Below are 19,555 nucleotides of genomic sequence, written 5' to 3' on the forward strand. Positions count from 1 at the left end.
CTACTCTCTTTTACCTAGAAACCATTCCCCCCTTGTCCTGTGACTACATGCTCTTGTAAAATGTTTCCCTACATCTTCTTGTAGGCTCCCTTCAGGCACTGGAATGACACCATTAAATCACCCCTAAGCTTTCTCTTTTCCAGGCTGAAAAAATTTAATTCTCTTAGCCTTTCCTCATAGGACCAGTGCTCCATCCTTCTTAAAAGGCTTGGCTTTCCTCTGGACTCACTCCAACAGGCTGATGGCCTTCCTATTACTTTTGTATATTATTTTCCTGTATTACTGTATACATCTGGGCTTGTAGAAAGTCATCTACACGCCTCATCTTCGGGGATGTAGTGACATGCAGATGATTAGCATAGCATGTACTGATGTTGGTTCATTTTGCCTGTTCCAAGTAACCAAAACTCAATGAGCTATTGATTGAGAATTGAGAATTTTAAGAAAGGTCTATCTGAGCTATTAGCAATCTCCCAAGCCTTCAGCATTTATGAAGAACTTGCCAGTGCTACTGAATGCACACAGAGGTTTAAAACCAACACTGTCTACCAGGGATTACAGATACACTGCAGGCTGATGCTCTCTGCACATAACGATGTTTTAGTAAACAGGCCACTGCTTGGTGATTGGATCTAGAAGACTTGCTTTAGATTGAAACCTAACATCTGTGATACTTGAAATGTCAGTTTTAAAATGCATGTTATCTGAAATATGAAGTGTACTTTAAAGTCCAAGAAAAGCCTGGAAAGTAAGTGTTCTTAACAGGTGAGCATACAGAAGTTCTTCTCTGGACAGAGAGGGATGAATGGTAGTTTTGGGAACACCTACTTTCCTTGGTGTTCCTGTTCAGCAACAGGCCCCTTGTCCATTGTAAGAGGACTCTACGTCCCCCTATTTTTTTTTTCTTTCACCCTGATGTGACAGAACTAGCAAACACTGAAACATGAGGCCACTGGTAGGCACAGGTGAAAAGCATCTTAGGGTAGCATGTGCTGCTTGCACCGTATCTTATCTCCTTGTAGGGAACATGAGACTATCCTGCACAGTGGATCCATGCTGCCAACAAGAATGTGCTATTCTATATAAGTCATTTCTTGAAGTGCCATTGTTAGTCAAGATGCATCTCATTCTCTCAGTGAAGAGTCTTCTTTTTATGCTTACCTGACACACAAAGTCTGTGACTATTCTGTGAAAGCGGGAGTTCTTGAATCCAAATCCTTTCTCTCCTGTGCACAGGGCTCTGAAGTTTTCAGCAGTTCGAGGTACAATATTTGCAAACAGCTCCATGGTTATGTGCCCTAAAGGTTCATCATCAGCAGAAACCTCAAAATACACAACAGGGTTGGTGTCCTTTGACAGTCCTGCTGCCAGGGACAAGTGCCCCTTCTGTAGTTCTGATAAGCTTAGCTGGCATTCTTCAAACCTCTTCTTGAAAGAATTGGCCATTTCTTGGCTTTTAAATCTGACTGCAAATTGTTCTACTTTTACTTCACCATCTGAAAATAAATCCAAGAAGGCCTGTTTAGTTTAATCTTGTAACAGTCTACAGGGGAAAACAAAACACAAACTATTGACAACCTAGAAAAAACAAAGACCACCTGAAAAAACTCACCAGCATAATCCGTGGCTGTCCAAATGAAAGCATTGTTTGATGTATCAGAGGGCACTAAGTTCATTTCTTTGGTGATAACATGGTTTGCACAGACTTTAAGAACTTGGTCTCTTCTCATTAGGACTCTGTAGTATTTCTTCTGTGTATGGAAGAGTATTTTGATCTCTCCAACACCACGCTCCTTCCACTGAGTAACATCCCTGTCCCATCTGTAAAGTTTTGCCCTCTCCTTGAAGAGAATTTCTTCATCTTCTTCTCCAGATTTTACCTCCACCTAAAAAACAGCACAATAGACTGAGAACCTGTGATTTCCTATGAAGATATTAAATAATTATTACATATACTTCTGAAGATTCTGACATATTATAGTGGAAAATTATTCAGTGTGTTCTTTTCACCAACACCCCATTCATCACACCAAAGTGGGTAAAACATTTTCAGAATTTAAGAGCCCAACAAATTCCACTGTTTGAGAACAATTACAGCACTGCAATCCTCCTTCACCATGCTACATGTAGTTGTGGTGGGTGTCTGTTGGTTTTGCTTTGGGAGTGGTTTGCTTGGTTGGGATTTTCTTTATGGTTTATGCTTTTAACAAGAACCCAAGACTTTATCAAGTGTTCTGGCAAGTTTCTCAAGTTTCAGGTTTGCTGAATGATGTGCACACTGAGAAGTGAAGACCAAGTACTGTTACAATTCCAGGAGTTATCTTTATCATGTTATTAAAGAATTTGATATTTGCATTTGAACAGAATAAACACCAAATATACAAAACTTCAGCCTGACAGCCGTATCTCCACCTCACTTTATATATGCAGTTTATATATGCCTCTCACTTTATATATGCCTCTACTCTCCACTTTATCTAGCAATTCCCCAAAGATATGAACACTTTAGAGAACTGAAGAAATGTGTGACAAAATACTGTTTGCGAAACCAAAAAAGAGAAGCAGAGAAGCATGATAGAAGTCATAATGTGACTCACAAATGAGCAAAGGCACACCAAATTTTCAAGAAGGAAGTTGAAGGCATGTTACAAATAGATCAGACCAGCTGTTCAAATTGAAGGACACCAGATACAGTTCCTTTGTATTCTATTTGCCTTGCTCAATAATTGTACTAATCTATAGTTAAATTTTATTATTTATAGAAAGGTCAGAGAATATGACTATATCATCAAAAGAGTCTGAAATAGTTACTAGGCTAAAAACCAAATCAAGACATGAGTAACTGTGTGAAGTCTCAGTAAGTTATAAGGCTACCTTCAAAGTTGAAGTTTCTCCTACTTCTTGAAAGACCCTTTATTTTCAAACTAAAAAAGTTAGTTCCCTTAGCCTTCAGGTGACATTAATTGTACATCTTTTTTCTTAGTGATTCTAGGAGTCTCTTGCCTAGCTTAAAGATTCTTAGTTGGCATAGCTTTCACAGAACTGAATCTACAGGTCGCTGATACAAAGCCACATCTGAGTTGTATAAGCACTAGCAGTTATTCAGTTCCCCCTTAGTGATTTTCAGCTGTGCTATACAAATGGTTTAGCTTTTACAAGCTATGTGTACAAATCTGCATCCTCATCAACTCTCAGTCAAGTTATAAAGAAATCACTTGAAGATTTTAACTGAGGCACCAGACACCTCCCCAGGGCTATATGCTGTACTAGGATTTAAAACAACAGGTGCTTCAACATAGTCAGTGTAAAACATGCAGAACAAGGCACAACAACATAGAAAGCAAAGCAAGTTAAGCAAAACATTTTAAAGCTTGCTGTGTAAGCAGAGATAGTTATCGCAATTGTTGTTTTATATTCCAGAAATCATCTTACCTCTGGTAAGGACACAATTGGCTCAAAGTGGATATCATCACTATGTACTACCTCATCATCACTACCACCTTCATCTTCATCTGCTTTATGGGTTGTATCTCCAAACACAGTTGCTCCTGTATTTGCCCATTTGAAGTTTTTATCTACAATTAAGAGAGTGACATTTTAAAATTAATGTAGTTTTTTTTTCTTCCTGACAAAAACTTGGAAAAATTGTTGTTTCTAATGATCAGCAGAAATTTTGTGCACAAAAGGTATATTGTATGAAGCAAAAGCCCAGCTGAGGTTTGTCTCAAACTAGCTGAACTCACCTTTTGAGCCAAAAGCAAAGTCTTCAGAACTTTTGGATGCCAGATCTGCAAATGACAGGCCTGTGGTATTGCCAAAACCAAATGAGATGATTCTGTTTTCTATCAAATAAAAAGGAGAAAGTCAAAGATTTTTCTCTACTTTCTTAAAGAAAATACATTTATGTACTCACAAGAATAAACTGGAGAACTGTCTACAGCATTTTTCCCTCCTCCCAATAAATTTAAAGTTTGAATGACACTTGTCATAATGACCATCTATGATGGTATGAAAAATGGGCCCAAGACTGTGTTTCAGCATACTACTTATATGCCAATCCACAGAGCTCATGTGGTATTTACCAGTAAACTAATGAAAGTACATCATATTGAAATTACACAATAGACACTAGCATTGTTTTGTTGTAGCAAAATTCAACTCAAAATTTGGTACATACACATTTTTACCAGACTAGTACCTATGTTTCTAATTCAGTATTGGTACTACTACTCCCCATGACAGCAACTATGCTTGGTAAACTGATCCACTATGCTCATGAAAAGCATAGTTTCCTACAAAAAAACCTCAGCATATACCCCTGACCTTACCTTGTGTTGACTCTGAACCATCTGAATCACTCTTTTTAGTTGACAAATCTACAGGTTTGTCTTCAGCTCTTGATAAGGTCTGTGATACTTTCACAGTTTCTGTGGTGGAATGTGATTCTTCACTGCTGGTACCTGACTGGGCAAGTTCTGTCACCTCATCTTTTGATGGAATGGGTGTTTCTTCCTTACTGGTAGAGACTAAGTCACTTGAGCTTGCAACTTCATTCTCCTGCAATTAATCAAAAAAGTCATGTAATAGGTAAATAAGTTAGAAGACCTTAGGATTGAAACCTCCTCCCCATGAGTCTAAGAACAGTCCTTACAGAAGAATAAAGAACACCAAGAAAAATTGCTGCAAGCTTTCTGAAGTTTTTCATTACTGTTAACACATAATGATGTTAACTTGACAACAGACTAAAGTACCTTTGAAGTAGACTGTTTTCAAAACAATGCTGTTATTTCCTGAAATCAAATCTCCTGTGTTGGCATACACTTGAGGCACTGCTACAAAAAACTCAATTTTTTCCCCACTGGATGTTTTAGTTGTAAAACTGTACTGTCTCACACATGTATGAAGTAATTGTACAAGTTCAGTAACAAGAAGTTCAGTAAAGTTTTAGCTCTTACTTTCATTTCTTGAATTTTAGCTTCTGACTTTAAGTCTTCCAGACTGTCACCCTCAGTATCAGTACTGACACCACAAACAGATGCAGAAGGAACCTGCAGAGCTTTTGTTTCATCTTTCTCCTCAGGAGCTGGTTTCTTTTCCAAAGTAGCAGCACATTCTCTTTCATTGTTGAATTCACTCTTCTTTGCAAGGCCTGCTGTAAAGAATTAATGGAAAATACCTGTGAAGGCAGCTACATACTGAAATAATTTTTAGCCCTGACATTATAAATTAACCTCATAATAGCCAGATCAACTTGAAGACAGACTTCATGAGTTTCACAGACAGCAGCATTACTGTTTAAATAGTGGAAGGGAAGACTAACCTAACCTGGGGTGACTAGAATTGAAAATACACAATCTGTGGGTTTTTACTGCTATCAGGGAATTTCCATGCAATGATGAAGAATTTCATCATGCAGTTGCCACTACTACTAACTTCCTTCAGTATCTCCTAATATTTCAGATGGATTAATTCCTTCTAGCACATATCCTCAAAGAAACTCCAAACTTTACTTCTAGAAGTACCAACCTTCAAGTTATGTAAAGCTCAAGTCTGAGACACAGTCAGACACACATAAGCAAGTTGTCTACACCTGTACTTTTAGTATAGAGACAAAATAGCATTTTTTAGATTGAACAACATTAACTCAAAAGCTTCAAATGAGTAACTGCAGAAGTAGCAAGTATTCAAAGACGTAGACAACTTTCTCTTGAGCAAGCTGAATTTTTCAAATTTTTCATATTCAGAAGGAACTCAAGATAGGAAAAGACTTTGATATTCTTGTTTAGAGATCACCTGGATTGTACATTTCTCTTTCAGGCACCCCTTTACTACTAGCCAGCAGTTTAATATACTGAGATTAACTCTGTATGTTGAGATGCAGGCTTCCTGCACCCAGCATCTCTGCTTCTAGAAACCATCCCAGGAAATAAAAAATTAACCTCTGCCCACGCATCCTTCAGATTCAGATTTTAGTCTCAGTACACGAAGTACAATAATTAAAATTTCTTAAGACATACCTTTCACAGGACCTTGCCCTTTCTTTTTCTCTTCTGAATCACTGGGATAGAGTCTTCCATTAAGTTTCTTAACAGCTGTTTCATAGTCTTCATCTTAAACACAGGAAAAAAGAGTAAGCTCACAGGCACACTCCAGGTCAGACAAGTCTGCTACATCCTTCCAACTCACAAGGCTAGCAGGCATATGGAATTTTTGATTATACTTTAAGAGTTACACAAATCAACAAGTAAGCTGTCACTTCTAGTTTTGCTTACATGTGCTCCAGAATGCTATTAACACTTCTTCTAAGCCTAGATTGCTACGGATACGTGGCACAGGTTTTGCTTTTGGAAAACATACTTCTTACTGAGTGATTTTATTAAGACTGCCACTAAACAGATTTGGGAAAGAAGACGGAAGATTTTTTACAAAAAAACTTGCAAGCTCAGGTACTTGTGGGAGGGGGCTTGTTTTCTCCCATTTTCTGTTGAATGCAATGTTTCAGAACTTCCATTTAAAATATTTGCTGCTGAATAAAATCAATCAATCTTAATTACATGCAGTAAGGTTTGACATACAGTTAACTAACAGTATTAGGAATTTGATTTAGAAGAAAAGTAACTCATTAGTATAACACTTAAGAAATCTTAGATTTTTTGTGTTTAATAAAAAATGCTTTTTTATTTGTCTCAAAATACTTACTAATGTAGGTCTCTTGCTCAAATACCTCTTACCTAACCAAATGCCTTGGTAATGATGTCAACACCCATAATACATCAAACAAATACCCTTTAGTCACTCCTGGGCCTCCACTGTACTAATTTGTTTTGGAGACTTGAGCATCTTTGGCCATAAGGAGGACACTGACATAATTACTTCTCACCGGCCCACACAAAAATATTTCAGTGTCTAATGGTTCTAACAGTGCTAACTATCTCAAGTTGGAAGGGACCCATAAGGATCACCAACTGCAGCTCACTGCTCCTTGCAGGACTACCTAACACCAAGCCATATGACCAAGTGCATCTCCCAGATGTTGCCTGGCCTCTGATGGGTGTGCTGCTCTAACTGCTGTCCTCGGGAGCCTGTTCCAGGGCCTGACCACCCTCTCAAAGGAAAACCTTTTCTAATCTGAACTTCCCTGACAGCTTCATTCCATTTCCTTGTGTCCTCTAGTTGAGCAGCAGAAAGAGGAGATCAGCACCTCCTCCTCTGCTGATCCCTTGAGGAAGTTTGGGACTGTGACATGGTCACCCCTCAGCCTTGTCTTCTCCCAGCTGAACAAACCAAGTGACCTCAGCCACTCCCCCTGAATCTGGCACTCAAGACTGCTCACCTTGGTCACCATCCAACAGTTTGAGATCCTTCTTACACCAAACTGCACACAGCACTCAAGGTGGGGCTGCACTAGTGCAGTGTATTACACTCTTTCCCCACAAAAAGGCAGTACAAATAGAAATTTTGGCATTCCTTACCATCATCTTCATCACTTGCATATCCAGGCTTATTCTTGTAACAGAAGAATGTTGAAGGGAGCTTGAGGAAGTCAGCAAGAGCTCTCTGTTCAGGGGTAGGTGTTAACTCGTAAACTATTACAACCTCATCAGATGGAACATCATCCTCTGACACTGTTGTGGTCTTCTCAGCTTTTTTACAGAAATTGAACAAACAATTAAAACTGAATAATTTCAGAACAGGAAATAACATTAACCCCACATTATTACAGAACCAAATTAATTCTAAGGGCCTACATATTTTCTGCTGATAGACAGGAAACAAACTTAAGAGGAGTCAAGGACAGAACAGCAAAACTTACACACTGTTCTGTTGCTTTTGGAATTCAAGCATTAAAACAAAACAGGGCTGCATCTTTATATTATTAAACGGATTGTTTAATTAAGTCCTCATGTCAAATAAGAGCTAGCTACAGAGAAGGGTGACAGAGGTGACCAACAGAGATAAATAAGAAAACTTCAGGCCTGAAAAAAGTGAAGTTGTGAACAACAACCTGTCCAAGCAACTGAATAGAACACATTTCAGATTCCTTATGGGATACCTGAGCCTTTTATTAGCTAATAATAAATTGACCATAATAGCTTTTGCTAAAACTTTTATTGTTACAAAAGTAAAGTAATTCTTAGTTCCACTATCAAACAACAAAAACCATCGCTTTCAGCCTATTTAACTAGCTTTTGCAGCATGGAAATATCACCATCAGTTGTATTATTTAACTTTTTGTCTTCTTGCCTTCAACATTAAGTTATTCCTTCCACCAGTGTTGAGAACAGTGCATAATCAGTGCAAAGGTTAAAGGTGAAAGTAAAGCCTAGATCAAACTGCTGATAAAATATATAGCTGCAAGACAGCTTTGGAAACAAATATTTATTATGAGAGAATGGAAGCAAAGAGAGAGGATATAGCAATTTAAACATCAGGTATGGTTTGGTTGGGGTTCTGCTTGTTTAGGTTGTGTTGTTTTGAGAAGGGGAATTTGGGGATAAAGGGCTAAGAAATAAATCTGTGAATTATTTTTAAGAATTACCCCATAAGCACATCAACAGCCACAACAGCTGTTTCTAAGAACAAAATGATTGCTTTAGTACCTCAACCTATTTGCTAACAGTGTATCATTTTTTCTCTAGATTTAATTTAGTTAGTATCTGAAGGGTGGTCTCAAAAGCTTGCTGTACTTTTCATTAAAAAAAATTTTTGTAAGTCTGTGGCACAGTGTAATCACAGAAAACCTAAATATCCAGCTAGAAACCAGTACCCAGTAGAAAAGTACCCAGTACCCAGTAGAAAAGTAGTATCCAGTTCCTGAAAAACATTGATTTTTCTGAGTATACAGGTTAACTTATCATTGCAAGAGGAGAAAAGGACATAGGAGATGTTTACAGACAAGTCCTTTGATCCTGTGAGACAACTAACACACTAAAATAAGTCTGCTTATTAAAAGCAGCTTTCATTACTTTTTGTTTAATCATCCAGTAGATTAAGAGCAGCATAAAGTAAAGTAACAGCAAAATCCCAAGTACTGATTCAAATTTATGTATTTTTTCAGATTATTACCACTTCAATCTTTGTCCCACCTTTGTTTACAAGTTGATAATTTCAGGCATTTACACACCAGAGCTACAAAGTAACTCAAACCCATCACCAGCACACTCTCCTAGACTAATTCTTTTTGCTCATATTTTTAGACCTCAGTAAGTTCTCTGAGCCTGCAGAAAGTACATGTAGGATAAAATTCCTGAAGAGCTAATTTCTAAGTTCATATCTTGACTGCAAGACATGCATACATCTTCTCAGAATCCAAAAAACTCAGTCATCCTAGCTGATTTAAGGATTAGAAGTACATCTAGTAGTGTGTTATGAAGAAATGCAGATATCCTGCTATGTGTTTTATTCTTTCTGGTTAGTTAAGCAAGTGTCTTAATTGGACTAAGTTTGCATCAAATTCACCTGAGGTTTAAGAATGGAGCATTTAGTCCTACAACAAGAAGCAGCTTTCCTTAGAATCAGAAAATTTTCAAAAATATATCTTTGAATATAACAAAACACTTCTTTCAAGTCAGATAGATGGATGGTAAAAACATGTGCTTTCTTTAATTTGAGCAGTAGAAATTCAGCTAGAAGCCATGGCAACAAATACACTGTTCCAGTGTTCTACCACACTCATTGCTCATCAGGTTTGACAGCATTTAAAAAGAGTTATCATGCAGTCTCTTTCAGTACCCTTTGGGCAAAATAGCTGAGTAAAAGAAACATATTTAAGGTCACTTCAGATTAGTCAAAAGGTGAAGTTCTCAGTGAAACTGATCTATCAAACACTGGAATATATTCTAGTCTTCCAAACATCTACTCAAAATGGTAAAAGACTTCAACAACAAAGATTGCTGTTGCAAACACTTTAAATATATCTTCATAGGCAGCCATGACACAAATGCCACACATACATACAATGTATTCTGAAAAGACCTGATTTTAGGATAACAGAACTTCCTAATAATTGTGTAGATTTTTTCACCCTGAGTAGAATATGGAAGAAACAAAATTCAGGACAATATCATGCACAACAGTTCTTTTCAAGGCTGTACTGTATTTTTGCTTTTGTTTGAACTGACATTAAATCTCTAGCTAGTCACAATACTGATATTTCCCCTCCTGCATTGGTCAATGAATATCTTCTGAATAGATGAGGAAAGCACCAGTTTAAACCCTATAGCATGTAACAGGTACAATAGCCTGCACCTGACATGACTCAAACTTGTAAAGCACTGGTGTGGTTTAAGCCCAGTTGGCAATTAAGTGCCACAGAGCTGCTGGTTCACATCCTGTAACCTGGTGGAATGGGGAGGAGAATCATTTGTAAAATTTGCAGGTGGAGATAAGAACAGTTTAAAAATTGAAACAGAAGTGACATATAATAAATAATAATATTAAAATGAAAAAGTAGAACTCAAGGAAAAACAAGTGAGGCACAATACAGCTGCTCACCACCTGCTGACCAATGCCAGACTCCATTCCCACACTCCCCCTCTTCCAGATACCTCCACCAGTTTATAAACTGGGCATGATGTTCTATGGTGTGGAATATCCCTCTGGCCACTTGGAGTTCCAGCAAAGCTCCCTCCCAGCTTTTGTTTGTGTACCTCCTCAATGACACAGCACGAGACGAAAACAAAAGTCCTTGACTTAGGGTAAGCACTGCTTAGCAGCAACCACAACATCAGAGTTAAATCAGCACTGTTCTCACACTGAATCCAAAACCCAGCACTGTGCCAGCTACTGAGAAAAAAATTAACTTTATCCCAGCCAAAACTAAAATAAGAACTTATAAGTAGTTTATAACCTGATCTGAGAAAAACGTAAATGCGTGGAGGTGCAGAACTACCAAGGTTAAATTTTTTTAAATGTTGTTCTAGCATTCCCCAAAAGAAGTTCCCCAGAAGAAAAATTCATCTCGTATTTGTATTGGATAGGCTTGAAAACCTAATTTAGGAAGGACTTCTCAAAATCCTTTGCTATTAAGTCAGAGCTCAAAGACCAAAAAGTTACTCTGAAGACAATTATCAACTGGAAACAAATCACTAAAAATATAATCATAACCTAATTATTAGAAAAGTAGAAGTGAAGAACAGTGTAAAGTACCAGAAAGGCTTATTTTGTTTCTTTAAATACATTCCCCCTGCCATATGCCCCCATATAAAACCATGATCAATTTGAGGTAGGAAAAGTTATTGCACGTGTGCATTAGCACAGAATGATTAATCACTCCACATTATGGACACTGTGTTATGAAAATAGAACTGAATTGTTCATAAACACCATCCACAGGGATGGCTGAAAACACAGAGCAGGTGACTTTAGGTTATGTATACAGAACAGGAATTCACTGTTCAAGTAAGAACAGCCTATCAAATGACATTTTGACACTTTGAAACAATGCAAGACACTAACAGTGTAAGACTGTCTTATGCAGACTAAAAGTTTGTTATTTAAAATTAAAATACTTTTAAAACCGTGTAAGTTGAACATTCTTACAGCAAGCATACTTGCAAGCAGCCCACTAGTAGTAAAATATAATCAAACTATAAGCTGTAACAGTTTTGTCTACAGGATCTCAATGAAAACAAATTGATTACAAATTGGCAGAAGTTTTCTAACAGCTAAGGTGGACTATAGATTATATATGAAGCTGGCTCTGAATTCTGTGCACTCTTTCTTTTTAAAAGCTCAGCAGTTAACACTGACAGTTGGGAAACTGAAGAGAACACTTCCACAGAGGCTGAATACATTCAAGCTCTTGACTGGATAAGCTGTCTAAAGATCTTCAGGCTATTTCATTGACATAGAGTAAACCACATCAGGCACCACAAGGCATTCTCTGAAAACAAAAATGTGATTTCTCTAGAAAAATGGAATTTAAGAGATCTAGTGTGCACGCATAGGAAAACTGCGATGGAAGAAGTGCAGGGCACATATCCTCAAAAAAATAAGACAAACAGAAGCCAAAAGCTTAAACAGGGCCATCCATTGTGCTGGCTCAAGTAAACATACAAAGGGCTAGAGACATTCTTTAACAGGACAAATAGAGTAGTCAGACACGCAATTTTAAGTACTCTCCTTCAGCATGCATGTTAATTATAAGGATTACTGAGCCAGCTGCTTTGACCCAGCTGGGTTATTGTCCATGCCTGCTAGAGTGTTTTTATCACACATTCAGTGCAGTACGTAAATACCTTTACTATCAGGTTGCATGGAGGATGTGCTTGTCCAAAAGGCCATTGGATTAGATTTAAAGAGGCTAAAATTAAATCCTAAAAAAATAAATTGTTGGTATATAAGTGTTTAACCGGAATTTTAAAAGGATAGAACAGACTTCTCTATGTTCTCCAAGTATTCCATAGTAGTATTTCACAGCAGGAAATTTCATCTGTTTCTATACAAGCTTATCCAACTCATGGTAATGGACTGCAGCTATCAGCTTCTGCCATGTCACTTTACTACACTTAAGCTAATAAAGAGACAGGACATGTTCATAATTCTGAGACATCCCATCCTTCTCACAAAGACCCTTCAGCACATTACAGTGCTCCTGTCACAGCCATAGCTTCTGCCTGTGCATCTTTTTCAGACTATAACAGAAACCATATAACTGAGTATGCCATCACAATCTCTTCTCAGGCTCAGGAAGGAGGCTGACATCTGACATTAAGCTACACAACCAAGATTGCAGAGGCTGGTATTTAACACTTGAAACAAAGTATAGACAAGTTTTATAATACCCATCTACTTAATTGTGGGGATAATGCAAATTTTAGCTGAAGCATATATCTGCTGTTCTCACACTTGGCCAATCCGAGCAAAGACCCAGGTACATAAAACATTGACTACCTATTTAAGTCCCAAAAGCAAATCAAAATTCTTTGAGCTTTTAAATCCAAGATTCAGATGCAGCACTTCAGAGTTTAAGCTCTCTACCTGAAAATTCTGTTCTCAGTAAACAAATTTCCATCCTGCATCATACATTTTCATTTTTATTTGAAAATAATTATGACTTAAAATTCCCTTCTTTAGTTGAACCTCTGGAGAACATGTGGATACCTGCATAAAACTGAAAGAAACTACCTATTCTCAAGAGAATGAGTAGCACAGAGCTGACTGCATAAGTTGCACAGTAAGTTGCATACTTGAATAAATTACTAGTAAAACTCCTACTCACCTTTTTCCAGAATTCTAAATGAGAAGTTAGACGGTCCATCTTGTGATGAAGCTGGCAAGTTGTCTACCTTGCTGTCTACAGGCTTCTGAGTAGCATTTGAGATTTTTGGTGGTTCAGAGGCTTCTGGCTCTTTCTGTGCTGTGTCCTGAGATGCTGGAATATGGCCTTCGCTCTTTCTTGGGGGATTAAAACTGAAGCCAAAGAGAGAACCAGTGGCTGAAGTATTTCCAAATGTGAATGTCTTTGACTTTTCATTACTGAAAATGCTCTTGACTGATTCAGATCCAAATACAAACTTTGGAGGAGAAACCACTGTTTTTGTTGGAGTTTCAGAAGTACTTGACACCTCTGCAGCCTCTACAGTTGTATCAGAAGTATCATCACCATGGCTGACATCAGTTCTTTCTCTGGTTGTTTCTTCTAGCACAGCTATAGCATTTTTACCACATGGAAATTCCTTTGGTGTATTGGCACGAGAAGAAAGAGGTGTTATCAGTGTCTCTCTCTCTTGGGCATGCTTTGCTTCATCAAAAATTTGCTTAAATGAGTCTGCAACATCTTGCAGCTTGAATCGCACAGCCAGAAGTTCCACTTTTCTTTCCCCATCTGCAAAGTCACATGCAGTCCACACCCAGGCTCTATCAGATCCTTTCATTTGTTGCAAATTCATATCTGGTGTTATCCTGTGATTGGCACAGAGTTTTAGTACCTGGTCCCTTCTCATTACTATACGAACTTGTTTGTTGTCATAGTTCTGCAATATCTTGATATCCCCAATCCCTCTCTCTTTCCATTGATTTGCATCTTTATCATATCTGTAGAGTTTGGCTCTATGGCTGAAGACAACTTGCTCATTTTCCTCACCACTGGTCACTTCCACAAGATCAGGCAGAGGTACCACAGGTTCAAAGTACTGTCCATCTCTTTCCTCTTCTTGAGTAACATCAGAATCTTCATCTGTGCCTACTGATGTTCTACTCTGATTCTGTTTGGCAGGAGATTTGGATGGGCTCAAAGCAGATTTAAAGCTGAAACTAAAACCAGTGGTAGACTCTCCAAATCTAAACAGATTTTTCCTTACAGGGCTACTTGCAAGAGGTGATGCATATACAGAACTGCTTACACTATCATCTAATGCTTCTTCACGCAAATCATAGTTATCCCACTCCAGAGTGGGGCCTGTACTTTCAGCATGTGGCTTTATAACCAAATCAGAAGTACTGCTGGTACAAGCAGGGTTTCCACTTTCCTCTTCTGACAGTTTCGTTTTGTCATCTGTCAGAAAAGTTTTGAGATCTTTTAAGCCACACTTCATTTCTTCTGCTTTCTGTATAAGCTGAGCTGTCCTACCTGTATCAACAAGTTTATGGGGTGTCTGCAGTGGTATATCTAGTAGTAGCCTCTGACATTCTTCAAACTTCTGTTTGAACTCCTCAGCCTGCTCTGGTGTCTTGAATTTTGCTGCCAGATGCTCCAACTTTGCATCACCATCAGAAAAGTCATTGGCCATCCACATCCATGCTTTGTCTGAGCCAGACAGCTGTTTCAAGTTCATTGTTGTCGTTATCCAATGATTTGCACACACCTTCAGAACTTGCTCACGCCGCATCAATATTCTTACTTTGCCATTAACTTCGTTTTTAAGAATCTTCAGAATGCCCACACCACGTTCCTTCCACTGGCTTGTTTCTGGATCAAACCTGAACAGCTTTACTCTCTGGGAGTATAACACTTTCTCATCTTCCTCTCCTGTAAAAGGTTCTACTTTTTCAGGCATCTGAACTATAGGTTCAAAATGGATATCATCGCTCTCCTCTGTCTTATACACATCATCATCCTTCTCACCAAGGTCAGCTGAGGTGTTTGCTTTCTGATCTGTTTTAGAATTTTGTGAAGAAAACAACTTTTCACCTGCGCCTGAAAAGCCTTTGAAGTTAGGGTCCTTTTTGCCAAATTGAAAACCTTCCCTAGGAGTACTTTTTGCAAGCTCAGCAAAAGTAGAAGTGCTGCTATTTTGCCCAAAAACAAAGTCAGTTTTCTCCTTGTCTGCTGTTTCTTGAAATTGGAATCCAATTCCACTGTCTGAGGGCAATTCCTTTTTGTCTTTTTCATCAACGCTTTTTAAGAAACCAGTAGTATGCTCTTTGGATGGCTCATCTTTCTTAGTGGTATTTTTACTAGACTCCTGTATCCCAAATTTACTAGACTCCTGTATCCCAAATTTAAATCCACCTGCAGGCATTTGCATTGAAAAGCTAAATCCTTCCTTTGCAGACTTAGCTTCAGTATCAGAAGAAATCTGAAATGTAAATGGTGGTGTCTTGCCTTGCTCAAGACCAAACGTAAAGCCTGTTCCCAATTGTCCTCCACCAAGTTCGGGCAATTTACTTTTCAAGCCAAAAGCAGGAGTTGGCAAAGCATCACCAGTTGGCTTAGCAGACGGATTCGGCGTTTTGCAGGCTACGCAGGCCAGAGAAGAACCTTCGTTCCTCACAAGACAAGTATTACAATCCCACTGACCTTCCTTTTTAGTAAAAAGTCCTTCAAACCCATTTTTCTGTGGCTTACTTGTATCAGCAATGGAACCAAGCTCCAGACCAGCAGATGCCAGAACAGAAGGTATGGATGTATTTGGTTGATTTTGAGGTTTTGGACTCTGACAGGAAGAGCAGTTCACATCTTCTGCTTCATTTCGGGTTGGGCATACAGAGCAGTCCCACTGACCTTCCTTTTTAGCAAAAGGAGATCCAAACTTGTCCTGCACTGTGTTACCACTTGGTTTCAAACTTGCATAGCCGGTCGTTGGCGTGCCATGTGTTTCCCACATACCTGGATTTGGACTTTGACATGCTACACAGTTCTTTACAGTTGCTTCATTTGGAACTAAACACACTTTACACACCCATTGGTCCTTCTTCAAGAGATGCTGCCCAAATCCACCAGAAGAACAGGCTTGCTGAGCATCCTTCCCAAATGAAATGGTAGTGCTAGGTGCAGTGGATGTAGCTGTAAGGGTGCCTTTGCTGTCAGGTTCACTGCTTGTTCCATCTTTTAGAAACTGAAAGCCCAAGTTCATGGTTCCAGAAGTGGTTCTGTTGGGCTCCTTGATGTCCTGATTTGCTGTTTCTTTTGCAGTTCCACTGCTCTGAGCCACAGACGTGTCAGCATTTGATCCCAAAGATTTTAAAATATTCTGTGCCTCCTCAAACTTTTTTTTGAAAAGCATTGCTTCTTCAGGTGTTTTAAATCTAATTGCAAGCTGTTCTGGTTTTGGCAATTCATCTGCATAGTCCAAAGCATGCCATACAAATGACTTATCTGATGCGGCATTTGGAGTTAATTTCATATCAGTATTTATGTAGTGATTTGCACAGATTTTCAGCACTTGGTCCCGTCTCATTAAGAGACGAAATTTGCCAGATACTTTATGTTTCAGTATTTTCACATTTCCAATACCCCTTTCTTTCCATTCTTTAGATTCTGCATCAAAACGAAAGAGCTTGGCTCTGTTGCAGAAGAATTCTTCTTCATCTTCCTCACCTGTCTTTACTTCAATCTTATCAGGAAGTGGTACCACAGGATCAAAATGAGGACCGTCATCATCCTCATCTCCACCATGGGTGCTTCCTCCTTCTGTTTCATGACTTCTGTTGGCCAAATCTGAATTTGAAGCCATAAATACAGGCTTACTTGGTTCTTGAGCACTAAATGTATCACTCTTCTCAAAACCCATATTTTTGTGTACGTTTTGTCCTGTGTTTTCTCGGAGAGACATGCCTGGAATATGTTTATTGCTAAAATTGAAAATATTTCTTGAACTGTTTGTGGGATCACTAACTGGCTTTTGATCAACGTATCTATCATCCTGTAAAGGTTTGTCAGATGTTAGAAGATCCAGGAGGCTTTCTCTACTATTAAAAGGTGCATTAAGGGGCTGTGGTGCAACTTGAGGGGGAGAAGAAAAAGTGAAGTCTCCATCATTAGACTTGAAGTTAGGTTTAAACTTAAAAGTTGTCGGCTGACTTGGCTGTGCTGGTGTTGACATAGGTGGTTTTGATCCTTCTGCTGTTCCTGGCTGTCCAAATTTAGGCATTGCTTTTGGTTCTGCAGGCTTTAAGGTGGGTGGCGTGGCTGAACGGTTTGTGAAATACCCTGGTTTAGGCAGTGTTGGATTGGTGCTTGCCTGTGGAACACTGTAGTTGTAATAGTCATCAGCTGTACGAGGAGAAATGAGTGTAGTACCAGGAGAATCAAAACGCAGAGGTGGGCCATACATTTCTTGGGAAAACATACAACCAGAAGTGTTTTGCAGAGGTGGTGTATGCATGGGTGGTGGCTGATAGGAATATATATGTGGCTGAGGCGCAAGTCGGTTCATGCCATAGACAGGAGGCTAAAGAAAAAGCAGAAAACAAGTGCTCTGCTTATTATGGTCACAAAGAGGACAAAATCTTACTGTGCTGAAGCCATTGTAACATGCACTTTTTAAAAGAAAGGCATGCTTTCAAGTTTAAACCTAAACCAGTTTTACCTTAGCTTGAAACTTGATGGGCATTTGAGAACAAACATTGAAAAAGGGGCACAATATGAGTGGCTTCTGCATGAAAAAAAATTTTGAAAACCCCATTCTCTTTTGCCACACAATTAAGGGGGGAATAGTAAAGTGCTATCATACATACCTGCACGAGAAATGTACACACATAGAAAATATTATTCTAGCTTTTCCACCCAAATGCCATATCCCAGAAGTTAAGCACGGAGACAAATTATAATTTTATCCCTAGCAGTTTAAGTTGACCAAATTCTGCATAAGGAACTGCAATTACATCCAACGATGTACAGAATCAAAACCAGTCAGTCATTTTCAGATCATTGGAAGCATTTTAAGGAAATAAATTTAAATTTATTCTCACCTTTGCTGGTGTTACATTGGTTGCAGCAGTTCCCAGAAGATACTGAGAGTTATAGGCAGGTGACTGGCTGTAGAACACAGATGGGCCAGTGGTAGCAACTAAAAAGGAACACCAGCAAAATAGTCAACACTTATCTTTTCTTGTTGTTGTTTTCTACATACTCTTCCCAGCAATCAGTTTTTAATTGTGAATCATTAAAACATTTTAGCATTATTTTCAAAAGTCTTACTTGATTTAGCTAAGCATTTAGATAAAAATTCTGCAGCAACTTGCCTGTTAAAGGGGCTTCATGAAGATTTTGTGCTCTCTGATAACTGTCTGGTATTGCATCAGTTCCATAGTTTTCAGCAGGCCACCGATGAGATGCATTTGTGTTGGAATTATTAAGTTTCATTTCTTGCAAATCATTCTGTTGAGACAGGGTGCCAAGCAAGAGTTTAAATATTGATTGCACAGGTATTCGTGAAAGAAAATATAAGGCACGATCACCACCCTTTTGCTATTAAAAACCATGTTCAATCCATGGTATGGGACTAATCAAAAAAAAAAAAGTACCACCTGCCAGATCATGCAAGACATGTCCATGGAGTACTTCCATTGTGTTCTTAAGGCAGAACAGGCCAGTAAAAAAAAACCAGAACCAAGTGGATGAGAACTAAGCTGATAAAAGCAGAATTCTTCCTACATAGAGAAAAGAGTCCCTTAGATGGGTTGCCTCAGCACTCCTGTCCACGTCCCAGAGAGGAGCTTTTTATGTGAAAGGATTTACTCTGGTGCTAATTTTATGAAGCTATTTACAGAAAGTAATTCTATGAACTGTAAGTGAGCCCATGCTCTTATCACTAGATCCTTACTATAACTAAAGGACTAACAGTTCATTACTGAAAATGGTGACAGAATTTTTACCTTTAAAGCTTCCACTTGCTGACAAATCATTTGAAGTATAGATTTATGGTCTTCTGCCCACTGAGGGGGAGTTTTTGGAGAGAACTAGGAAAAAAAAAGTTAATTGATTCATTTGAATTTTTCTTACAAGATAATAATTCCCTGAAATAATAACTGGCTAACATACCTTGTAGGTCTTAGTTGGTGAAAAAGAGAACTTGGTTGGTGACGGAGTGGAATGTTTCATTGCTGAATCTACAGTTCGTGACAGACCGTTTCTGAAGGCAAGACTTCCCTCTTCACAGTTCTCACCAAGTTCCTGGATCACTGTATCTAACACTTCTCTCACAGTTTCAAGAGGCACTGGTAACTAGAGTTTATTCAAACATGAGTCATGACTGCAGTTCTTCCTCAGAACAAGATAAACTACATTTAGAATTCTGGCTGAGCAATTCACAAGTCTTATTATGTAAACACTGGGGGTTTTTTTCAGCAAAGCTCTTAACTTGCTAGGATTCACATAAGTAAACAACTC

The 19,555-nt window shown here is 38.5% G+C and overlaps 1 protein-coding gene across 4 annotated transcripts in view; it reads right to left on the reverse strand.

Annotated features, from left to right (window-relative positions):
- The window catches only part of RGPD4 (RANBP2 like and GRIP domain containing 4), a 33,638-nt gene that overhangs the window by 1,666 nt on the left and 12,417 nt on the right, over positions 1-19,555 (reverse strand). For 2 of the 4 annotated variants that reach the window (XM_071430730.1, XM_071430734.1), the window contains 14 exons: positions 19,208-19,390; positions 19,042-19,125; positions 18,409-18,544; positions 18,136-18,233; positions 13,223-17,615; positions 12,240-12,317; positions 7,473-7,643; positions 6,018-6,110; positions 4,956-5,152; positions 4,329-4,557; positions 3,744-3,842; positions 3,433-3,575; positions 1,613-1,886; positions 1,162-1,496 (listed from right to left, as the gene is read on the reverse strand). In XM_071430730.1, the coding sequence (XP_071286831.1) occupies positions 1,162-1,496; positions 1,613-1,886; positions 3,433-3,575; positions 3,744-3,842; positions 4,329-4,557; positions 4,956-5,152; positions 6,018-6,110; positions 7,473-7,643; positions 12,240-12,317; positions 13,223-17,615; positions 18,136-18,233; positions 18,409-18,544; positions 19,042-19,125; positions 19,208-19,390 (6,513 nt within the window). The remainder of the gene's footprint in view (positions 1-1,161; positions 1,497-1,612; positions 1,887-3,432; positions 3,576-3,743; positions 3,843-4,328; positions 4,558-4,955; positions 5,153-6,017; positions 6,111-7,472; positions 7,644-12,239; positions 12,318-13,222; positions 17,616-18,135; positions 18,234-18,408; positions 18,545-19,041; positions 19,126-19,207; positions 19,391-19,555) is intronic. The other 2 variants (XM_071430732.1, XM_071430733.1) reach the window with 2 other exon arrangements.

This window comes from Agelaius tricolor, unplaced genomic scaffold, assembly GCF_023055355.1.
Source record: "Agelaius tricolor isolate 1412-34295 unplaced genomic scaffold, bAgeTri1.0.p SCAF_7, whole genome shotgun sequence".
Taxonomy (NCBI): domain Eukaryota; kingdom Metazoa; phylum Chordata; class Aves; order Passeriformes; family Icteridae; genus Agelaius; species Agelaius tricolor.